Source organism: Vulpes vulpes, chromosome 1, assembly GCF_048418805.1.
Source record: "Vulpes vulpes isolate BD-2025 chromosome 1, VulVul3, whole genome shotgun sequence".
Taxonomy (NCBI): domain Eukaryota; kingdom Metazoa; phylum Chordata; class Mammalia; order Carnivora; family Canidae; genus Vulpes; species Vulpes vulpes.
This window is the reverse complement of record NC_132780.1, coordinates 176,921,158-176,946,398: the sequence shown is the minus strand read 5'-3', so window position 1 is coordinate 176,946,398 and position 25,241 is coordinate 176,921,158. Positions and strand designations below refer to the sequence as shown.

General features: G+C 34.4%; 1 protein-coding gene across 1 annotated transcript in view; it reads left to right on the top strand.

Annotated features, from left to right (window-relative positions):
• Nucleotides 1-25,241, top strand: part of RNGTT (RNA guanylyltransferase and 5'-phosphatase) — a 351,723-nt gene that overhangs the window by 45,469 nt on the left and 281,013 nt on the right. The window contains exons 6-9 of the mRNA XM_025983843.2: nucleotides 10,707-10,782; nucleotides 12,476-12,716; nucleotides 20,167-20,276; nucleotides 21,472-21,573. Coding sequence (XP_025839628.1) covers nucleotides 10,707-10,782; nucleotides 12,476-12,716; nucleotides 20,167-20,276; nucleotides 21,472-21,573 — 529 coding nt within the window. The remainder of the gene's footprint in view (nucleotides 1-10,706; nucleotides 10,783-12,475; nucleotides 12,717-20,166; nucleotides 20,277-21,471; nucleotides 21,574-25,241) is intronic.

Genomic DNA, 25,241 nt, shown 5'->3' with positions numbered 1-25,241 from the left:
ATGATTTGAATTGAGGATCTAATTTAAATGTTTTTTATATAACCAACTATTTGTTTTTTTGTAGCTTATTGAATAATTTTTTTCTCATGATAGTTAGATGCCATAAGTTAACTTCTTTTTTTTTTTTTTTTAAATATTTATTCATTCATGAGAGACACAGAGAGAGAGGGAGAGAGGCAGAGACACAGGCAGAGGGAGAGGCAGGCTCCATGCAGGGAGCCTGACGTGGGACTCGATCTTGGGACTCCAGGATCACGCCCTGGGCCGAAGGCAGGCGCTAAACCGCTGAGCCACCCAGGGATCCCCAAGTTAACTTCTTTTTTTTTTTTTTTTTTTCCCAAGTTAACTTCTTATATGTACTTTTGGAAAGTTTTTACATTTGATTTGCCTTTTAATTTTTAAGGTAATATTTTAAAACTTTTGTTGTCAATATATTTTCTTTTGCAATTTCTTCTTCTTCTTTTTTAAAGATTTTTAAAAAATGTATTCATGAGAGACACAGAGAAAGAAAGAGAGAGAGAGAGGCAGAGACATAGGCAGAGGGGAGAATCAGGCTCCATGCAGGGAGCCCGATGCGGGACCCGATCCTGGGACTCCAGGATCATGTCCTGGGCCGAAGGCAGGTGCTAAACCGCTGAGCCACCCAGGGATCCCCGCAATTTCTTCTTTTTAAAGTTTTAAGTAGCTAATATTTTCCCTATACAGAGAATTAAGTGAAAAAGTATTAGAAATAGTAAGAAAGTACAGGGGATATATTTGAACACAGATAGATAAGAAAATATCGACTTTCTTGCAAATAAACAGTAAATAGAAAATAAAATAGAGGATGGTCTTACTAATCTTATTAATAATATTGATTAACATTTATGGAGCATTTCTTCTGTGCAAGTCACTCTGTAAACTGTTTTACATTCATTGTCTCATTTTCTTCTTACAACAGTCTTTTTACATGGAATTTATTGTCACCCCCATTTTATGATGAGAAATTGAAGATTGGGAAGATTAAGTGACTTATTCAAGGTCATCCACACAACTAGTAATGGTTAGAGCTTAGGTCATATCCTAAGCAATCTTAGTTTTAAGTTCATACTCTAAACCACTTCTCTTTTCTGTAACAGAAGTACATGATATCAAGGAATAAAGTTATTAAGTGTAGGAGGTCTTTATGAAGAAAATATACTTGGATGTTTAAAAGACTTCAAGAAAGAGAGAGCTATTTGTTTCCAAGTTAATTTCAATTTTTAGTGTAATTCTAAGTAAAATCCCAATGAGACTTTGGAACAATTATTATGAAGTTAATTTCTTTTATTTGTAAAATTTACTGTTTCAACATAAGTCAACATATATTGAGCACAGAACAACATTGTTTGGCAAATGAAAGAGGCAATATTATGAGCAAGAAAAATTTGAAAAACAAAAATAATGAGGGGATTGTCCTTACCAGTTTGTAAAGCAGAGGGTAAAGTAATGGACACTATAGTAGTTTCCTGGTGGTAGAGGATATGTTTTCCAAATCGTAGGGGGAAGGTGTGATTATTCAATAAATGGTGTGAAACAATTAGTCCACTATATAATAACATGTATTTTAGATGGATTAAATATTTTTAAAAGGACCCATAATCACATAGGAGAAAATGTACGTCAGTATTTATTTAATTCTGGGATAAGGTAGTATATTTCGATATATCACCAAAGGCAGAATCCACAGCAGTGTCCCTGGACTGCTTGCATGAGAATCACCTGAGGATGCTTATTAGAAATATTTGTTTTAGGGTCTCATCCTGAATCTACATAATCAAAAACTCTGGGGTTAAAGCCTAGGAATTCAGTTTTTGTTTTTTTGTTTTTTAAAAACAAGGATCTTTGGTGACTTTTTTATGCACACTTAAATTTGAGTGTTCCTGTCAAAAATGAAAATGTGTTCTCCATTACTGTAATAGTACCTACTGTAATCAATGAGTGCTTATTCTTTGCTTGGCAGACATAATGGGAAACTATAAGTGAATGAATGAAGAAATGAATATAATCCTCATGACAACTATGTAGTATGTGGTGTTATCCCCATTTTACAGTTAAGAAAATTAAGTTTCAGAGAAATTAAGTAGTTTGCCTTTGGTCATGCATCTAATAGGTATTTTTTTTTTTTTTTAAGATTTTATGTATTTATTCATGAGAGACACGCAGAGAAGCAGAGACATAGATGGAGGGAGAAGGAGGCTCCCTGTGGGGAGCCTGATGCAGGACTCGATCCCAGGGCCCCAGGATTATGCCCTGAGCCAAAGGCAGACGCTCAACCACTGAGCCACTGACTCTATGTTGTTGCTACCCTGATTTCTATATTAACTCATGAAAATGAAAAGTAATTTCTGAACTATAAAACATAACTGAAACAGAGGACAAGTATTATTTGACAAGTTTGGAAAAATATTTGAAGCATATGACAGATAAAAAAAAATATACAAAGAGGGACACCTGGGTGGCTCAGTTGGTTGGTATCTGAGGCTCAGGTTATGATCTTGGGGTTGTGAGATCCAGCTCAGCACTCAGTAAGGAGTCTGCTTGTCCCTCTCCCCTTTTCCTGCTTGCATGCTTTCTCTCTCAAATAAGTAAATAAAATCTTAAAAAAATAATATGTGTGTATATATGCAAAGAGATTTTATATTCCCATGGCAAAATACAGAAAACAATGAAAATGCAACTTATATAAAATAAAATACAAATAGCCAAGAAACATGAAAAATTTTTTTTCATTTGTTAACAAAAGATACAACTAAAATATAGTTGTTACCTTCCCCCATCAAATTGTAAGGATTTAAAAAAATTATGTCAAGGATTGGATACATTGAGTGCACCTATATATTGTTAGGGTGTTACTTGGTACTGCTTCTCTGGAGGGACATTTGGTGATATTTTTCAAAATCTTTGAAAGCATTTATATACTTTGACTTATCAAGACTACATCTAAGAATTCATTTTAAGGAAGTAGAGATGGACATGAAGATTTATGTGAAAGGAATTTCATCACAGCTTCATTTGTAATAAAAACAGAATTTGATATAAAAGCAGGTCGTTTATGGAGTATGCAACTATTATTTAACAGAAGAACAATAACATGCAGTATATGCTATACAGTATTATGGTACATTCACAAGACTGTATGTAACAAGTGCACGTATATACACCTATATTTAGGTGTACATCCAGAAGATACACAGCACTATGGTCTTTGAGTGACAACTGTTTTCTTACTTGAAAGAAATCATTGCAGTGGTAGATGCTAAAAATATACTTGAAGAATTCAAGGGGGACAAAAAGTTTTAACATTCAGAAGAAGATGTCATGATTTCAGAAAGATTAACACTCCTAGGTTTAGGAAAATAAGATGTCCTTATAAATTGTCCAGTTGTATTGTTGGAATTATTTTTATATAGTTGATGTATTTAAATCAGTTGCTGTCAACATTTATTCTTAACGTCCAAACTGCTCCAACCTAGGGCAATGGGAGCCTCTTCAGTTGGTTTCTATATTCTTTTGATATTACCCGTTAGTCTGATGGTTTCCTTGTTCTCTGGCACATGATGTTTTCCAGACAGCATCTGTTATTTCTCTGAAGAGTTTGGTTCATTTTAGTGGTTCCTATTTAGAAAATAGTATTTAGAGATAATCTTGGTGTTGGAGATCATTCCATAATTAAACACATTAACATTTCTGCAGTTAAACATGAATATTCATTTTTTAAAAGATTTTTAATTTATTTCTCTATGACAGAGAGAGAGAAAGAGGCAGGCAGAGGGAGAAGCAGGCTCCATGCAGGGAGCCTGATGTGGGACTCAATCCCAGGTCTCCAGGATCATGTCCTGGACCGAAGGCGGTGATAAAACTGCTGGGCCACTGGAACTGCCCTGAATATTCATTTACACTAGGAAAAATAGACTATAAATAAATATCACATAAAGTCAGGTTTTGGCCCCAAATGATTTACCAGAAACCTTAATTTTTTTTATACCTCTTCATGGAGGCTGTAGTGCATTTGTTGTTTGCATGTACAGAAATATCTGTCTTCAGAATAAGAATTTTGGGGACTGGAGAAATAAAAAAATCTGTTAAAAGAGAAGTAGCTGATTTCTTGGTAAATAGTAAATTGTATAATAGATATGTAACCAATACCTCTAATTTAGGTATTTCTAGTTATCAATACTGTAACAGATTCGTGAATATGTATTTTCATGAGTAGCATATATTTATTTTGGTAAAAAGCTTTTTTTTTGGTTTAAAAATATTTAAGATAACTTGGTATAGAATAAGTTCTTAATAATTGTTAGTTTCCTTTTTCTGTTCTTATTTTTTTTGCTCTTTTAGACCAGAGCATTTCAGCCTCAGCACTATTGCCATTTTGGGTTGGATAATTTATTTTGGAGGGCTCTCCTGTGCTTTGTAGTATGTTTAACAGCATCAGTGGCCTCTACCCACTGGATGCTAGTGGCATCCCACCAGTTGTGACAATTAAAAATGTCCCCTAACATTGCCAGGTGTCCTCTGGGAAGTACTGATTTAGTCTGAGATCCTAAAAATTAATTTATCTGACTAGTGAGATAAAAAGGAAATTACGTATATTGAAATAAGGCTTTATTTAAAAACATAGTTTGCCATTAACCTTTTCTAAGTCACCTCTTCGTAATTTATATTTCCAGGATATGTATTCCTATTGTTGTAGCTCATCCTTCTGTCCTTTTGCTGGAGACATAGTTTCTCTCTCTCTTTCTCTTTTTTATTTTTTGAAAGATTTTTAGGTAATTTCTATAACGAATGTGGGGCTCAAATTTACAGTCCCAAGATCCAGAGTCACATGCTCTGTACTGAGCCAGCCAGGTGCACCTGTTTCTTCTCTTCATTTGATTTTTATTTTTTTTTAAATTTTTTTTTATTTATATTTATTTATGATAGTCACAGAGAGAGAGAGAGAGGCAGAGACACAGGCGGAGGGAGAAGCAGGCTCCATGCACCGGGAGCCTGATGTGGGATTCGATCCCGGGTCTCCAGGATCGCGCCCTGGGCCAAAGGCAGGCGCCAAACCGCTGCGCCACCCAGGGATCCCTCATTTGATTTTTAAATAACAGTTTTCCCTTAATATGTATATTAGTGTTAATATTTTTTGACATGCCATATAAACTTATTTCATTGTATTAGCTTACATCAAAAACAAAGACAAATTTTAATAAGGAGTTGACTTGAAATAGTTAATAGTGAGCTAATCTTTAGATGTAAACTCTGCTTTCTTGCCACTAGGTGGACCCATTCTCATAATCAACTGAGGAAAACTGACCATTTTTTTTTAAACATTGAAGCCATATCAAACTAGTAATCAGTGAATTTTTTTAACATCAAATATATGATCTTCCATAGTTTTCTGCAGAGATTTGTTTCAATGAGGTTTTTATTATTTTATTATCTTACTTTAAAACTCTAGTCATCTATTAATGTTTTGAAGTATAATAAGACTAAAACTTTACATATTTGCGTAATAAGGAATGTTAAAAGAGCTGTGTAACTTTCTTAAGTTATATTTCATCACATGACTTAATCACTTAGTTGGCAGTTATTCTTACATTTTCTATTTGTAAAAATATCTTGCTGGAGTAAAAATTAGATGCAGAAACAGTAGTGGTTTAGGTGAGAACCATGTTTACTGTTAGAATATTTGTTGCTTAAATTGGTCTGAAATACAAAGTCGTAGAAGGAAAAGTTATATGTTAGGTTAGGATTCATGTTGGACAAAAGGTGTAACTTTTTGTAACTTTTGAGGCCCCTTTTCTTAAAAAGCAATGGAGATAATAGAATTTATAGTTTCATGATTATAGTCATTTATTTCTAAGGGGCATCGTTTCCTATTCAAAGTTGATCTCTATTTTTTATCTACTCTTTAGAAACTTCATTTCAGTTGTGTCCTTGTTATCCGTTATTGTCAACCTCTGTGATTAACCAGGTTCTTTTCAGCCTGTAAACATATTTAAGTCTCTCATATTAAATGATATTCCCCCCCCCCCCGACAAAAAAAAAAAAAAACCACACCTTTCTTCTTGTTTTATATTTCCCCTTCCTCTTCCCAGCTGATTTTTTGAAAGATTGATACTTGAATTCACTTATTCCCATTCACTGCATTGCAATCTGGAGTCCTCCTCATGCACTCTTAAACAAATAGTGACTTTCACTTCTAATTATTATTATTATTATTATTTTTTTTAAAGAATCCTCTTTGAGTATTTCTTTCCTTTTTTTTTTTTTTTTTTTTTTTTTTATTTATGATAGTCACAGACAGAGAGAGAGAGGCAGAGACACAGGCAGAGGGAGAAGCAGGCTCCATGCACCGGGAGCCCGATGTGGGATTCGATCCCGGATCTCCAGGATCGCACCCTGGGCCAAACGCAGGTGCCAAACCATTGCGCCACCCAGGGATCCCTCACTTCTAATTATTATGTGACATTTAAACATCTGAACAGTCATGTCTTGAAACTTTCTTTTTTTGTTGTAGATGACTCCATGTTCTCTTTGTTTTCTTGAGCCCATGGTAGTTTATTTTTAGTCTTTTTTTATAGTTTTGCCACTTATTCTTGAAAGGTTGATTTTCCTCAGATTTTATTATTAGTTTTCTTCTCTTATTTTACATACCCATCCTTAGTGACCTTATACCACAGACCTCTTCCATAGTTGACTATGTGTTGATGATTCTTTAATCTTCAGTTCCAGCCACACCTGTGAAGCTCTTTGCTATTTTTTCCAATACTTTTAAGTCCCAAAAGAACCCTAACTCCTCGTCACCAGCTGTACTCATTACCTTGCCTATAAGACTGATGTAAACTCCTGTGCTTCCCAAGCTAATAAATAGTGCTACTGCCTACCAACATCAGAGAACCAGAGACTCCTTTTATATCTTTTCTTTCTGTTGACAGTCATTCACACCCCAGATTGGAGATTCTGTCTTAAATATCTCTTCAGTCTGCCTCCCCTCATTAACCTTATCACCATGAGCCTTGTCCCTCAAAGCCTTATCTCACACGTAAATTACTGGGATGGCTTCCTTATTGTTTTTCTTACCTTTATTATTGCTCCCTCTCTGTCTTCTGTTGAGCTACCACTGGAGTGGGTTATTTATTTATTTATTTGTTTATTAAGCCTTTATTTGTTTATCTTTAATCTTTACACCCAGCATGGGGTTCGAACCCACAACACTGAAATCAAGAGTCACATGTGCTTCCGACTGAGGCAGCCAGGTCCCTCAGAGTGTTTTTTTTAAAACATGATAATTTAATTGCCATGCTTAAAAATTTTTAATATCTCTCCATTGCCCTTATACTGTCTTTAGTATTGGATACAGTACTAAACAATTCAGGATATTGTTCTTTTCATTGCCTCCAACTGCATTTAGTATTACTTTCTTATTATATATTGCACACTGTAGCCATTCTAATTCATTTATAGTTTGCCATATGTGGTGTTTTGATTCATATTTTTATTTGCACAGATTGCTTTGTCTGCAATTCCTTTGTATTCTTTTTTTTTTTAATTCCTTTGTATTCTTGTTAATTGGGTATTGCTCATTGACTAAAGTTTTTATTCTAAATATTAATGATTATTTCTGTGAATATAGAAATAGGTGATTTAGTTTAGTTGATGGTAACTTTAAGATACTGGTTTTCAAAATTTCAAAAAAATTTTTTTTTTCAAAAAAATTTTTTTATGTAGCAAAGGCCTTTTTTGTGTTTTTTCTTTTTTCTTTTTTAAGATTTTATTTATTTATTCATGAGACGCAGAGAGGGAGAGGGAGAAGCAGGCTCCGTGCAGGGAGCCTGACGTGGGACTCGATCCTGGGTCTTCAGGATCACACCTGATCCTGGGCTGAAGGCAGCGCTAAACCGCTGAGCCACCCTGGCTGCCTGCTTTTTTTTGCTTTTTTTTAAACTTAAAAAAATTTTATCTATTTATTTGAGACAGAAAGAGATATGTAGAGAGAAATAGAGAGAGCACCAGCAGTGGGGAGAGGGAGTAGCAGGCTCCCTGCTGAGCAGAGAGCCTGATGCAGAGCTTGATCCTGGGACCCTGGCATCCATGACCTGAGCCAAAGGCAAATGCTTAACTGACTGAGCCACCAAGGTGTCCCTGGGCAGAAGCTTTCAAGTTTGATATAGTTTCATTTGTTATACTTGCTTTGGTGGTTTGTGCTTTTGGTGTCCTATCCAAAAAATTCTTGGCAAGACCAGTGTGGAGTAGTTTCTTCCCTACATTTTTTTTCTGGAGTTTTATGGCATTGAATCAGATTTAAATCTTTGATCTCTTTTGAGTTAGTTTTTGTGAATGGTGTCAGATAGGTGTCCAGTTTTTTTTTTTTTTTGGCATCTAGTTTTATTGTTCTGCGTGAATACTGTTTTCATTCTCCATTGAGTGTTCTGGGTTCCCTTATTGAATATTAGTTGACCATATATGCAGGAGTTTAATTCTGGGTTCCCTATTCTGTTCTTTTGGCCTATATGTCCATCTTTATGCCAGTACCATACTGTTTTTAATAATTACATTCTTATAGAATAGTTTGAAATAAGGAAGTATCATACCTCTAGTTTTGTTATTTTTCCTCAATACTGCTTTGGCTGTTGAGGGTCTTTCATGGTTCCATGCAAATTTTTGCATATTATAGATTATGTGTAAATGAAATTTATATATATATAAATATTATATATCCTCATTGCATTTATTAACAATTCATTTTTATAGCTGAGTGGAAGGTATTGAATGGGTATACCACATGTTTATCCCTTCACCTGATGATTGACATTTGGGATGTTTGCTATTTTTGGCCATTATAAGTAAAGTTGCTGTGGACATTCATCTTTGTATGTCTTCGCACACATTTTTGTTTTTCTTTAGTAAATAACTAGGATTAGAATGTCTGGGTCATTTGATGCAGATACATGTTTAACTTTTTAAGAAATTGCCAAACTGTTTTCCAAAGGTATTGTGTTGTTTTATATTTCTGCCAGCAATGTATGAGGGTTTCAATAACTCTGCATACTCACATTTGATATGGTCAGTCTTTTTTATTTTAGCTATTTTAATTAGTGTGTAGTGGAATTGCATTGTGGTTTTAGTTTGCATTTTCATGATAATGATGTAGACTGCCTTTTCAGGTACTTGTTAACCATTTACACATATTCTTTTATAAAGTATCTTTTAAAATCCTTTGCCCGTTTAAAAATTATTAGAGTGTTTGTCTTATTATTTAGTAGTAAGAGTTCTTTATATATTCTGGATACAAGTTCTATATTAGATATATGTAATGAGAATATATTCTGTGGCTAGTGTTTTTATTTTTTTCTCTTTTTTTTTTTTCTTTTTAGAGAAAGCTTTAAGCAGGCTCTATGCCCAGCGTGGAATCTGACATGGGGCTCAGTCTCACAACCTTGAGATCATGGCCTTAGCCGAAATTGAGATTTAGGACACTTAATGGACTAGCTACCCAGACACCCCCTAGTGTTTCATTTTCTTAAAGACATCTTTCAAAGAGCATTTACCATTGTGAAGTAGCCCAATTTATCAATATTTCCTTTTATTTTGTTTTATCCAAGAAGTCTTACATTAAATTGCAAAGATTTTCTCCCATATTCTCTTCTAGAAGTTTTGTAATTCTTAACTTTTAATTTAGTTATATATTTGATTTTAGTTGTCCTCTTATTAGGATGCTTTATATTGCAAAGAAAAGAGTAGTTAATTAAGGTATAATCTTATGGCAGATTATCTTTCCATTAAACATAACAAGAAAAGCTTCATTTTTGAGGTTTGCAAGACAGTGAGTTAAGTAATGTCATGTTAGTAATGTCAACCAAACTTTTACTTTTTCAAAGTAGTTAAAATGATTTAAAAATGCAGTCATTTTTTAATTTATGAAGCTCATTTGCAGCTTTTCCGAATGTGGAGGTAGACCCACATAATCTTGAACACATACTGAAACAAGATTTAAGAAAAATTTCTTTTTCTCAAGTTTTTCTCTGGAAAGTTTATTTTATTTTTTAAAGATTATTTATTTGAGAGAGAGAGGCAGGGGAGAGCCAATGGAGCGGGAGAGAAAGTCTTAAGCAACCTCCACACAGAGTGCAGAGCTGGATGTGGGGCTTGATCTCCCAACCACGAGATCATGACCAGAGCCGAAACCAAGAGTTGAATGCTTAGCCAACTGCGCCAATCCAGGCATCCTCTGAAAGTTTATTTTAAATATTATGAATTGGTGTAAAGATACTGTCAGTTGGTTTCTAAAAGAACTTCAAAGTAGTTTTATTTTTATTGTGCTGTATATCCATCAGTTATTTTCTAGATCCAGTGAAGTGTTGTATGTGTGTGTCCACCTTTTAAAGTTGTATGTTTGATAAAAATACTATCTTAAGTGCTTGGAATCCGTTAGCTTTAAGAGAAATTTTTCGACCTTAGAGTCTAAAATGATTTGTAACCAATATATACTAAACTTTTAGCAAGTGAGATAAATTAGATGCTAAGCAACTTAAACTGAGAAATTACTAATAGTTATGAGAAAGGGTCAAAGTTTTAAAAATGTAGTTATTTTATCAAATCATTAAAATGTTTTGATTGCAGGTTGGAATTTTAAAGTAAAATGTGGCTTCTGAAGTAATGTGTTAATTTTAAACCAAAGCTGCTTTGTTTTCTAGGTGTTCATTGTACCCATGGTTTCAATCGCACTGGTTTCCTCATATGTGCCTTTTTGGTGGAGAAAATGGATTGGAGGTATTTGTTTCTTGTTATAATGGAAGAAGACTAGTAATTGATGATATATTTTATTGATTCTTTTAGTTTTAGCATTTTATATTACCAAATTTTTGATAAAGTCATGATTAATAAAATTTAAAATGGTTTTCGTTTTAGACTTGATTAATCTTTAAAATACCATTTATTACCTGGTATGTTGTTCTAAGTGGCATTGTAGTTGAATGTTTATGGATTTTTATACTATGTCTTTTCTTTTCCAGATTTTTTTTTTACATATTCCAGAATAATCAGATGCAACTTTTCTCAATATTTTTTTTGTATTCACCTTTGGAAGTTACTATTGTTGTTATTGTTCTTTCTTTTCTTTTTGTAAGTAAGCTAGCAAATGCCCAAAATGGGGCTTAAACTTACGACCCTGAGGTTGAGTTGCGTGCTCCACTGACTGAACCAGCCAGACACCCCTTGTTCTTTTCATTTTTAATAATACCTTTTTAAATAGCTGTTGAATATTAGGAAAACTTATAATGGTATATGAAAGGAGGTATTTTGGGACAGTTACTGAATTTTAACTAATCAAACATGTCTTTATTGAGGTGTCTGTTTAGATCCTGAGAGAACCTGAAATTGCCTGAAATTCCTGAGTGAATGGGATATTACTACCTGAATTTTCTTTTTTTTTTTTTTTAAAGATTTTTTTTTTTTAAATTTTTATTTATTTATGATAGGCACACAGTGAGAGAGAGAGGCAGAGACATAGGCAGAGGGAGAAGCAGGCTCCATGCACCGGGAGCCCGACGTGGGATTCGATCCCGGGTCTCCAGGATCGCGCCCTGGGCCAAAGGCAGGCGCTAAACCGCTGCGCCACCCAGGGATCCCTACCTGAATTTTCTTTTTTTTTTTTTTTTTAATTTTTATTTATTTATGATAGTCACACACAGAGAGAGAGAGAGGCAGAGACACAGGCAGAGGGAGAAGCAGGCTCCATGCACCGGGAACCCGACGTGGGATTCGATCCAGGGTCTCCCGGATCGTGCCCTGGGCCAAAGGCAGGCGCCAAACCACTGCGCCACCCAGGGATCCCTGAATTTTCTTGTTTACTGATTGAGGGTCATTATTTTTGTATATAAATACAGAGGGTCCTTCTGTGGATATAATCAGCTGAAGTACACATATGATTGTGTATTTCTCTTCACACATCCTCTGGTTCTCTACTGCATGCTTTTCCAGGTCTGTCTTTCTGGCCTTTGAGATGCTTTCAACAGTAACCCCAGACTACTGTGTTAGTTTGTGGTTTTGCCTCTCTCTGAGGACCTTTGCTCTTTTACCTGGGTCTATTGAAAGTTCTTAAAAGCTAACATGCTTTTACTTTTATTCATATTGCTACTCACATTTCTTTGATTTCTTTTAGAGTCAGACCTCAATCTTCAAGGCTTTATTTAGAATTTTCACAGACTTTACCCAGGTCTCTTCTGTATGCTCATTGCAGCTTACCTTTAGAGTTTAGGGATTATCAGTGTATCTTATATTTAAGCTGTTTCAGAAGAAATTTGTCCTTCAATGATTGAATGCCTTCGGTGTGGGGAATATGATTTGTCCTTTTCATAAACCTATATTATACTTCATTTGGTACCTGAAATAGAATGAGTGAGTTTTGATAAATCTACATAAATGAAGAGTGGTGAGGAAATTCCATGGTGTTTGTTTTCCATAGTATTGAAGCAGCAGTTGCTACTTTTGCTCAAGCCAGACCACCAGGAATTTATAAGGGTGATTATTTGAAAGAACTTTTTCGTCGCTATGGTGATATAGAGGAAGCACCACCCCCACCACTATTGCCAGATTGGTGTTTTGAGGATGATGACGAAGAAGATGAGGATGAGGATGGAAAAAAGGAATCAGAACCTGGGTCAAGTGCCTCCTTCGGCAAAAGGAGAAAAGAACGGTTAAAACTGGTAATGTTTAAAAATATTATAGTCTTTACTTTTCTCTTCTGCAAGCTTATTGTGATTTCTGTGTTTAGCTAGATTTGTAAAGTTACTTCATTCTGGCTGTTTCTAAAGATTCTTGATAGCCATGAGTCTGCATTTTCTATGGGAAAAGTTTGTTGAGTAAGTTCATTTTGTTTTTGATTCGTAGGTAAACCACACAACTCTTACATATTAGACTGAGAATTTACTATTTTTTTCTTGTAAAGTATTGGGAGATTCCAGCTACATAGTGAAATTTTTTACTGATGCTTTACAAAATTGTCATATAGTTAAAATAACTTTACATATAAATTCTACTCCTTTCCATGGTTGGTATTTTCTTATTTTCTGTAAAGTTGAACTGAGAAGACTCTTCTATGGACAACTCCCACTAATCTTCTTACTTCTATGGACAACTCCCATTAAAAGGCCTAACAAAAACCATTAGGAATTCTCCTCTCGGGGGGACAGGAGAGATGCTGAGAAGAAAAGTACTGATTGTACTTCTATATACAGGTATATGGTATATAGGTCAAAGGGAAAAGTTAGGCAAAGTGTGGAGATAATGAAATGTTAATGAAGTTAGTAATTAAGGAATATGGGATATCAGTTGAGCAGTAAAAGATACAACTCCCTTATTAGTAGGCAGTGATTCACAGGCAAGGAAGAAGATGCCTTTTTTTTAAATGTAAATCATATGATACAGTTAGTTGGGATTTTTAAAAAAGTCCCTTATTTGAAAAACATTGTTTTAATATGTATATACACATTTCAAACTTCAAGACTTTGAGGCCACTGAAAGGTGTTAATTGCTTTGAAGCATAGAAATAATTTAAAAAATAACTTAATTCTCTTAGTCTAACTCATTGATTACTGAATCACATACCTAGAAAAATAATTACATTCTAAGAAAAGGCTAATAGCATAATATAGCATAAATGACTACCTTCTTACAGTATCATTTTTGTAAGGAAATTTAACTATATTTTTAAGGCTAGCATTAGTCATGAGAATATGCTAATGTGTTTTTGAATTATAGTATTTGAATGTGTGAAAGAGTTTATTTTTTATTTTATTTTATTTTATTTTTTTTTGTGTGTGAGTTTATTTATTTATTTATTTATTTTTGTGTGAAAGGGTTTAAAGCGAAGAATTATTATTTTGCAAACTTGTGCTAAAATTTGCAGTCCCCCCCCCCCAGCAGAAAGGGTCTTAAAAATGATGTTTATTTTATAATATCAAGTACCATTTAATTTCTAATGGTAGAAATTAGTTGCAAATGAGCTTCAGCATAATTATGAGAAACATAGCCAAGATGGGCATATTTCGTTAGGGAAAATAAATGACATTTAAAATAAAATCCCCAATCTACTTTTTCCTATTTTGTTTTGTCAGTTACTAGGAGGAGTGTTTTGAAAATTTCCAACTATGAAGGCACCACAGTGGCTCGGTTGGTTAAACATCCAACTCTTGATTTTGGCTCAGGTCATGATCTCAGGGGTGTGAGATAGAGCCCTCAGTTGGGGCTTCGTGTGGGGTGTGGGGCCTTCTTGGGATTCTCTTGTCCCTACACCCACTAAAATAAATTCTCCACTATGATTATGGATTTATCTGTTTCTCTTTCTGGTTCTGCCAAGTTTTGCTTTATGTATTTTGAGGTGATATCATTTAGTTTATATGAATATGTGTAGAAGATTATTGTATCTTACCTGTGTCTATACTTTTAGCAAAAAAAAAAAAAAAAAAAATTCTAATGTTAGTATGATTGATTGCCCAAGCATTCTTTTGGATAGTTTTTGTATGGATTATCTTTTTTCTATCCTTTTGCTTTCAAACTTTATCTTTTATTTAAGGTACATGTCTATAGGTATTGTGTTGTTGGTTTTTTTTTAAATCCAGTGAATAGTTTTTGCCTTGTTGGAGTATTTGGTCCATGAACATTTATTTTACTGTTGTAATCAGATTTAAAATTTAAAGTCTGGGATCCCTCGGTGGCGCAGCGGTTTAGCGCCTGCCTTTGGCCCAGGGCGTGATCCTGGAGACCCAGGATCGAATCCTACGTCGGGCTCCCGGTGCATGGAGCCTGCTTCTCCCTCTGCCTGTGTCTCTGCCTCTCTCTCTCTCTCTCTCTCTCTCTCTGTGTGACTATCATAAATAAATAAAAATTAAAAAAAAAATTTAAAGTCTTACTCTCACCGCCCCACCCCAACCCCATTATGGTATATTCCTTTTTATCTTCCTTTCTTTATGCTTAATTGTTTTTATATCACCCCAACCCATTGCTTGTTAGTTATACATTCTTTTGCTATTCTTTTAGTGGTTATTCAAGATTTCAGTATGTATCTTTGACTTAAAGTCTGGTATATATTAGTACTTTTGCCACTTTTTAAACAATGCAAGAATCTTAGGACATTTGGTTGCATTTACCTCTTTCTGCCTTTTTGTTTTTGTGTATCTTAGTTCTACATGTATCTAAACACGTAAGCCATTATCATCATCATTTTATACAGTGAATATTCAGCAGAAAAACCCACATATTTATCCTTTCTGGTGCTGTTCTTTCTTTCATGTACGTTTGTGGTTCCATTTGGATAATTACTCTTCTCACTGAAGAGTTTTCTTTAGTATTTTCTTTATTGTGGGTCTACTGTAACACATTCTCTCAGTATTTGTGGAAAAGTGTCTTTTTCCTGCCATCATTTTGAAGAATGTTCTGGGTATAGAATTTTGGGTTGGCACTTTTAAGATATCATTCCATAATCCATTTCTATTAAGAAGTTGCTTCTCTGAAGCTAGTTTCTTTTTGTTTTTGATTTTCAACAATTTTACTATGATGTTTCTACTTAGAGTTTCCTTTGTGTTTATTCTGCTTTTTATTTATAGTGATTCCTGAATCTGTGGTTGGATTTATTGTTGTTGGTTTTAGACAATTCTCAGCCATTATCTCTTCAAATAATGATTCCCATTCATTCTTTTTCTCTCTCCTTCTGGGACTTACCCAATAGACTACCCCCTCCCCCAATTCTAATGTCTCTTATTTCTTTTCTATATTTTCCACCCCCCCCTTTTTTTTTCATTTTTCAATGTGGAGATGGGCCTGTCTTCCAGTTTACTTAATCCCTCTTTAGCTTTGTCTAAACTGATGTTAAAATAATCCATTAACAGAAATTAACTCAAACTAGCTTAAATAATAAGAGGAAATTACTATAAGTTCAGGGATAGGACTCAAACCCAGGAATATAGCTGGATCTCAGGAAGGGACTGGAACCTGGACCAGAAAGCTATTTATTTAGAACCTAGTTTCTGCTCTTTGTTCTTATTTTCTCATCTTTGCTTTTCTCTCCTATTTCTGTTTCTCTCCTTTTGTCTCATCTCACTAGTTTTGTCTTTCAAAACTGGCTCTTTGTTATTCCTTGCTTATTTGGGAGCTTATAACGATCCTGTACCTTCTGAGATTACATGTTGTAATTTTAGCCACATGAAGAGACTCTGAATCCTAATTCCAAATGGCCAGAAGAGAGAATCTGATTGGTTCAGACTGAGTTAATGATTTGCTTATGCTCCCATCAACTTTGGCTGGAGTGGGATGTTATCTTGTAATGTCATATAACATGGTTGTTAGGGTCCTATCTTCATGGATGAGAGGCAGCTCTTAATGAGAGCTATTTTGCCACCAACCACAGTGGATGTCTCCTTTACCACAGTTGAGTGATATAGCTGATGGAGTTAGTCTGAATGGAAGAGGAACTTTTGAAAGAGGCCAGGAATGCAAGTGAAAGTATAGGAGAATGGTTTATACTACCCCCATGGGACTTGGGCAGTGGGAGAATGAGTAGTTTTTACTTAAGAGAGAAGTGGTGTCCTTGGTGGAGAGTTAGCTCTTAATTAAGACATAGGGAATGGGGTACTCATGAAAAAGGTTGAGGTTTTAGGGAAGGTTATTTATGAAAAAGAGATTCCAGGGTTTATTTATTTATTTATTTATTTTTTTAAAATTTTTTTTAAATTTTTATTTATTTACGATAGTCACAGAGAGAGAGAGAGAGAGGCAGAGACACAGGCAGAGGGAGAAGCAGGCTCCATGCACCGGGAGCCCGACGTGGGATTCGATCCCGGGTCTCCAGGATCGCGCCCTGGGCCAAAGGCAGGCGCCAAACCGCTGCGCCACCCAGGGATCCCGATTCCAGGGTTTATATTGGAACTCTCTGGGAAGGTGGTTAGTCATAAGGTGAACCAAAGAGAAGGAGCTCCAAAGCAGTGAGGATAGATCGACCATCAGAGAGGAAAGACGACTGAATACTTGATTCTGGGTGATGTCAACAGTATGCTTGAAAGACATGAGAAGTATAGATATAAGTAATTGATGAATGATTGGAAAACTTTCATTTTCCTCTTATTTCTATCTGAGTTGAAGATAACAGAGGCAGTCCCAAGAGTTACTAATTTTTGTAGCTCCATCTCAACACAATGAACTTATTTTGGTTTGAGACTTTCTTTTTGTTAGAGTTTCCCTTTCCCGATTCATATTGATATGACTATGACTTGAAGTGATGGACTGACTCCTTGTAGTGAATTCTGATAGTTCCGTTTGGGTTTTTAACAGTGGTACATGTCCTGTACTTGGCCTTCACATTCCTGACACCTTTGCTCATCTTTTGAGCACATGCTACTATTGATTTGGAAGAGTATGACTTACAGTTATGTTGCTTGCTCCTTTGAATCGATATCTGGGATCATCTGTTTGAATAAGACTGTTAATGCATTTTCCTCATTACTAAAATATCCGTGTTACACTTTACATACATACTTGCTCACTCATTCTCTCTACATACACACCTTTTATAATTTGCACCCCCCATCTTCTGTACAGTTTTCTGTTTCCCTCTAACTGATCTCTGATTCCTTTTGTCCTTTTTGTGGCAGCCATATAGAATTTCCATGTTAAGCCTGACAGACTGTTAATGAAATGCACATCTTTCATCTTAAGCATACATTATCTTCTTTTCACTTTTGATATTTCTTTATTCCCACACACTGAAATGGTAGTTTGTTAAAAAGTGAAAGTAAATGTCAGTGACTTTGAATCTCAGTTGTAGTATGTTTGAAAATAGTTCCAGACTTAAGACATTGCTGTTTAGATTTAGTGATACTTTTTGAAATTACTACATAATTTTGAATAATATATTTTTGTCAGAAGAAATTTGTAATGACAGTAAATAGCAAATTAAGTTAAAAAGTTAGTAAATAGTATTTGTGTATGGAGTACACCATGCTTACTGTTTCTAATGGACTTATTCCTACCATTTTTTACCTAATAATAATTATTGCAGAAGTAGGGGAAGATAAAGTGAAAAAAATGAATGCATTGTAGGAAAGATTAAGAAAGAAGAAATATAATGGAGAGGCATTTGCAAGATGGTTGGAGTTCTCTTTTATAATCAAGCTTAAATAGTTAAAATGTGCTGAGGCTCAATATTCTGGTAAATTAAAATACTTGGTTCAGGTGCATAGAATTATTAAAATATTTCTGTAAAATAGTAAAATCTAATAGTAAAGTCTAATATTGTGGGAAAATGCTTGGTAGAATGTTGATCATATTCCTATGTTTTAGTCCTTTTTATTCCTTCTTAAAAAATGAAATAATGTTTATTTGTTTAGGGATAATTTATGCTATTTGCCCTTGCTTCTCAAATTATCATTGATTTCTTAACTTTCCTCAGGAAATACATGCTCATGAGTGAACCTTCTTCATGTAAAACTTAAAAAAATCCTATGCTATTAGTACCTTCAAAATAAAGATGCTGAATGTTAAACTCTCTGAATGCTTTCTCCTTTTAATTAGTATATACAGGATATAATTTTATAAGTTTATGGCAGTTATCTGAGTATCTCAGTTACTAAATATACTAAAAATATGTTGTGAACCTGGTTCTTTTTCTCCTTCTTTAGTTATTATATGTAATGGTTGAATGATTCTAAAGCAGAACTTTCAGTGATTGGTAGAAAGTGGTGATACGAAAGGAATGATATTCCTTAATCCCTTGGCTCATGAAATTTACAAAGTAGGCTTATTTAAGGAAAATAGAGTTGATGACATAAAGGATAACTATAAAAAGCAATTCAGAATTAGGGGCAAAAAGTAGAACTAACGTCTGCTGGATTTTGACTCAGGACTCTTCTAGATTTGACAGGCACGTATGTGGACTAAATACTGTGTTCTTTTTTTTTCTTCCCAAGTGGCTCGAGTTGCCAAGTCTTTGCCAGAAGGTTGATCATTGCAGCTTGTAGACCATATTTTTTATTCCTTAATTACATTAACAGCTAGAGTTGTTTTATGGATTTTTCTTGAGACTGATGCCAGCCCTTTTATGGGTCTGAAAGTAATTGTAGCATGAATCTAGACTGTATTTTTAGTCTTTAAAATTTCCAGGAGTGTTCTTTATTTATTTGATATATAAATTTTCCATCTGCTCTACTTCTCTGTAATATTTTAAAAATATGCTTGCTATGAAATACAATAAAACACTTCATGTAGTTCTGAGTTCAAAAATTTAGATTAAAAATTCAGTGATGAGTAATAGTGTTTGTTACATCCAATGACTGTAGTTTAGCCATTTTGACTACTGTTATACTCTTCTTTTTTTTTTTTTTTAAAGATTTTACTTATTTATTTGACAGAGAGAGAGTGAGAGAGAGGCAGAGATCACGAGTAAGGGTAGGGCCAGAGGCAGAGGGAGACGCAGGCTCAGCAGGGAGCCTGATGCAGGACTTGATCCCAGGATTCTGGGATCATGACCTGAGCCCAAGACAGAAGCTTAACTGACTTAGCCACCCAGATGCCTGTCTACTGTTAAACTTATTCTAATTTATGAAGGTATATATTATGGGTGTTTATCTCTTTAAAATCCTTACTCTATCAGTAGTACAGTTCCTCTCTCTGTCCCCAGTGAGAGTCATTAGTGAATGGTATACTGTGGACCTGGGTTAGATTCTATTTTTACCTCCTGAATAAATTGCATACAGTCTCATTTACTTATTTGTAAAATAAATATAATCTAATTTTCAGAGCTGTTGTAAGGATTAGAGAAAATGTATAGTGTCAGATCCTCTGCCTAGCTCTGAGTAAATGGTAGATAAGTTATTATTACTGTTATTAATAAGTAGTGTCTGTGGAGCGCTTTGACAATATGATATAGACACTGGGCTTTATATGTACATTGAAAAGGATATGATGGAATAAGGAAAGCAAGTATACAGTCCCAGGGGAGGTTAATAGAGCTTTCTGGACTAGACCAGAATATATGAAAATATATATATATGAAATGTATTTCATATATTTGCTCAGACTTATGAAAATAAGCAAATCTATCTCTCAGTCTGGTCTTTGTAAATAGATTTTGAACACTAACAAAATATATATTTTTTTCCTTTTAAGGGTGCTATTTTCCTGGAAGGTGTAACTGTTAAAGGTGTGACTCAAGTAACAACTCAACCAAAGTTAGGAGAGGTACAACAGAAGTGTCATCAATTCTGTGGCTGGGAAGGGTAATAAACATTTTCAAGTTTTAAATAAAACTTACTCATACTCTGAAACATTTTACCTTAATGAAAACATTGACTTAGCTTCTTTGCTCCTTGAAGTTTGAATTTTTACCTAGAGTGCTTAAAAAGATATCAAGCAAGAGTTTATCAGATTTTTCTCAAGACCAACAGTTGAGTCAAAATTAGATGACTAGACATAATTAAATCACTCAGATATGTCTTCCTAATGGAATAGAAGGTTACTTTTGTCACTGCCTACTATTTATTTTATGTGTTGATTCTGTTGCTGATTAATGTTTGGGTTGCCCATATCATTGTACTGAGGGAGAAGAGGTAAAACTTGAAGACTTAAATGTACCTCATTTCCCAGTTTTTCTGTAATCCAGTTTTCTGAAACCTGGGAGAATCAGCTTTAAATATGTTTTGCCCCTACCGTGACTTGAAAATATTTATCAGACATTTCATGGGAGGGGATTCAGGAGAGAGTTTTCTGCTCTGCTCTCTTGCTGTCCAGTCTTAGTCTACAGTCACTTCTATTGGTCATTGCCATCTGTGGCAGAAGATTGTTGTACAGCTAGAATATGATGAAACAGGATTGATAATTGTTAAAAATTCCTAATGTAAAGAACTTTTGGACTGGTACACGCAGATAAATTAGCCAGAAATAATTTTAACTAAAAGATGAAAATGATAATGAAGTAATATTGATTTTAGTGCTGTGCTAAACCCTTGCCAGTGAACTTTAGTCTTGACCTATATTTCTCCTGTTTTGTCACTTCTGGGCATCTTTTGAGCAGAAATTTGCCAACTTTGTGGAGTTATGCCAAGTTGGCAGAGTCATGATGGAGGGATATGGGGTCGAGAATAAGATAATTAAGGCAAGCAAGATTTAAGCTTCTTCCTGAAGTAGAAGTTTTGTAAACGTACTTCTTTACTGTTAGATCATGAATATTAATATTTAAAAAGCCTAATAGTTACAGTATATAGTGGCAATTAGAATCTTGTTAACTTGAGTCTGAAATGTCTAGAAGATGATGACGTTTTGTTAGCATTCTTGGGAAAGCTGATATTCTAGTTGACATTAATCTCATGATGGGGAGAATGTTGTGATAAATTTGTGACTAATGCGAGATTGGTTTAAGATGTATTGCTTTGTATGGATGCCAGCCATAATAGTAATAAAATGTTCTTCTTTAAGGTCTGGATTCCCTGGAGCACAGCCTGTTTCCATGGACAAGCAAAATATTAAACTTTTGGAGCAGAAGCCATATAAAGTAAGCTGGAAAGCAGATGGTACTCGGTAAGTTAGACTTCTAAATAAAGTTATACAAATAACTCTAATGCTTGAAGAATACTGCTTTGTTAGAGAAGGTTTATACTCTTGTGAGTGTGAATTTCTGACTTGAACAGCAAAATAATCATGTTTCAAATATATAATTTTTGTTTTCCTAGTATTCTTAGTTATGTAATTCAGTTTCTTTCATTCTGCTATATTATTTTTGGTTTCAGAGTTCTTTTTCTTTTGAAATGGATTTTATTTTTTAGTAATCTCTGCAGCCAATGTAGGGCTGGAATTCACAACCCTGAGGTCAGAAGTTGCATGTTAACACCTACTAAGCCAGCCAGATGCCCCTCAGAGTTTTGTTAGTTTGACATAAGTTTATACCAAATTTAAGTTTGAAAGTGGTTTCTCTTGATAATATTGTGCTTTTTGGTGTGTCTGCTGCCCACCACCTTGTGTTTAATGGTGGTTGAACATTTCTAAAACTAACAGATGTGTTGTCAGTTTATAATCTAAAAATTACCATGTCTCCTTGATATTTTGTTCCTTCGAATATTTTGTTCTGTATTTTGTTCCTTTGAATAGTTTTTCCTTTTAATCTTTGCTAATACTTTTTGTAATTTTATATACTTGTGAGAGTATTGTATTCTTAAAGCTTGGTTTCAGGTTTTATATTCCTATACTTTTAAATATCTATTAGTGTAATTTTATACTTCCTCAATAACATTTAACTTTTTCTTTCTCTTTTGTAATCACATTTTTATAGCTTTGCCGTATGTATGTTTTTTTAAAGATTTTATTTATTTATTCATGATAGACACAGAGAGAGAGAGAGAGAGAGAGGCAGAAGCAGGCTCCATGCAGGGAGCCCAATGTGGGACTCGATTCCGGGACTCCAGGATCACACCCTGGGCCGAAGGCAGGCACTAAACTGCTGAGCCACCCAGAGATCCCCTGTATTTTTTAATTCAAATGTTCTAATGGTTGTAGTAATTATTTTAATAGATATTAACTTTCTCCTATTAACTTTTTCTTAATAAAGAATATGTTTCAGAATAATTAAGATAGCATATATATAATTAGTTTTTTCCCAGCTTTATAGAGATAAAATTGACATATAATGTTACATAAATTTAAAGTGTACAACGTGTTGATTTGATACACTTACATATTGCAAGATGATTACTATTCGCTAGTACTGCCATCTACTTCACATCATGACCTTTTCTTTTTTGTGGTGAGAATATTTAAGATCTGTTATCTTACCAACTTTCAAGTATATAGTACAATATTATGTGTTGTAATCACTATGATGTATATTAGACCCCTGGAACTTATTTGTCTTGTAATTGGAAGTTTGTACCCTTTGACCAGTTTCACCCCATTTCTTCTAGGGTCTCAGGCCCTGGTGGCCACCATTCTAGTCTCTGTTTCTATCAGTTTGTTTTTTTTAAGATTCCACATGTAAGTGATACTGTATAGTATTTGTCTTCCTCTGACAGACCTTATTTCACTTAGCATAATGTCCTCAGGGCCCATCTGTGTTGTTGTAAATGGCAGAATTTCCTTCTTTCCCGTGGCTGACTAATATTCCATTGTATTTATATAGCACATCTTTCTCTATTGACGGTAACTTAGGTTCTTCCCATATCTTGGCTATTGTGAATAATGCTGCATTAAAAGTGGCAATGCAGGTATTTCTTTGAGATGTTGTTTTCACATTTTAAATGTTATTTTGAAGATGATACAGGTTGCACTTCATTTTTGTGGGAAGTTTTTGAATGTCAACGTGACAATTATACCTTTTTTATCATGTTATCTTCATCTGTATTTTGCTTGTGCTAACCTTAAAAGATGCGTATGAAGATATGGAGTGGGGCAGATAGAACTTGATTTTAATATTGGGTGAATATAATGATACTATTTCAACATGATCTCCTTTTTAGTAATAACATTTTGTTTTTTTTTAAATAGAGAATATATTGAAGTATTTTTTCATTTAATTTGTTTTTCTTTGTTAGAAATGATCTTTCCTTTCAATTTAGCATATTCTAGCTTTTTTGGGGGGGAGATTTTATAGGTAATAGGGCTCATGAAACAAAGTTCAGAAAATAACAAATGAAAAGAAGAAAATAAAATTAAAGAGTGATTCTCATCACCTAGAAATAACCCTTACATCATTGTGGTCTTGATCTTATTCTTTGATTATAAAGCAGTTTATATCGGGGTGCCTCGGTGGCTCAGTTGGTTGAGCATCTGACTCTTGACTTCAGCTTATCTTGATCTTAGGGTCTTGAGTTCAAGCCTTGTACTGGGCTCTGTGCTAGGTGTAGAGACTACTTTAAAAAAAAAAAGTTCTATTCATGCTTCATATAGTGAATACAAATAGTTAAATAACAAGTATGTTTTAGGTATATGTTTATTTTTAAATATCATTTTGAATTTAGAAATGAATCTAAAAAATTAATACTTGATAAAAATTTAAGCTATAGTATAGAGACATAAAGTTAATTTTGCCCTGTGTGCTCCTGGAAGTGTTCATTTTACAAGGATGAATCTCTAAGGATGGATACAGTTAAAGATTTAGATCTAGACAATTTGGATAATTTGTCCCTTCCGTGCCCTCCTCCCTATGAATGTATATTTTTGAAGGATAAAAATTAGCTTCATTGCTTATTTTCAGAATGTTAAAATTATATTTAATTTTTTAGATTAGAATAAGCTTGGAATCTGAGTATTAAATTGGTAGTAAGGATTAACAGAAGTTAAGTTGTTGATGAGTGTGTGTGTGTGTGTGTGTGTGTGTGTGTGTTTTGTTAAGGTAGGCTCCATGCCCAGTGTGGAGTGCAATGCAGGGCTTGAACTCATGACCCTGAAATCAAGACCTGAGCTGAGATTGAGAGTTGGACACTTAACTGACTGAGCCACCCAGGTGCCTCGATATATATATATTTTTAATAGCTGCATAACAATGTCTTAAGGTTTATTAATAGATATTTAATATTGTAACAGTGTCCTAGGTTTATTTTATTTGTTTTTTATTTCTAAAGATATTATTTATTCATGAGAGACACAGAGAGGGAGGCAGAGACACAGTAGAGGGAGAAGAAGGCTCCCTGTGAGGAGCCTGATGCAGTATTTGATCCTAGGGCTCCAGGATCATGACCTGAGCCAAAGGCAGAGGCTCAACCACTGAGCCACCCAGGTGCCCTACTGTCTAGGTTTATTAACCACCTCTGAGTGGAGAAGGAGTAAAAAAAGGTGAGGAGCAAAGATACCCATCTCCAGACTTATACTATAAAATGGTTTGGGGATTTTGGACTGAGACATAGTTTTGATCCAATGAATTTCATAATCTGTGTATTTTTTACTTTCTACCTTGTCTTCTCCATAGTATCCAGGCTATGATCATGGCAAACCTTGGGCAAAATAACAAAATCAGTTTAATTTGTCATTTGTATTTCCTAATTTTGTTTATTTTCCCTTCCCTGCTTCATAAACTCCTTTCCCCATGTCTTCTCAATAATGTCAGACCTCTAAATTGTTAGCTAAATAAGATGTTTTGATTGATAATGGAAATATCTCATTTCTCATGGAATTGTGCTCCATCAAAACAAAAGGATACCCTCTAAGTAATTATTTGAATTACTGCTCTGTCTTAGGATACTTTGTTCTGGGAGGAAAAA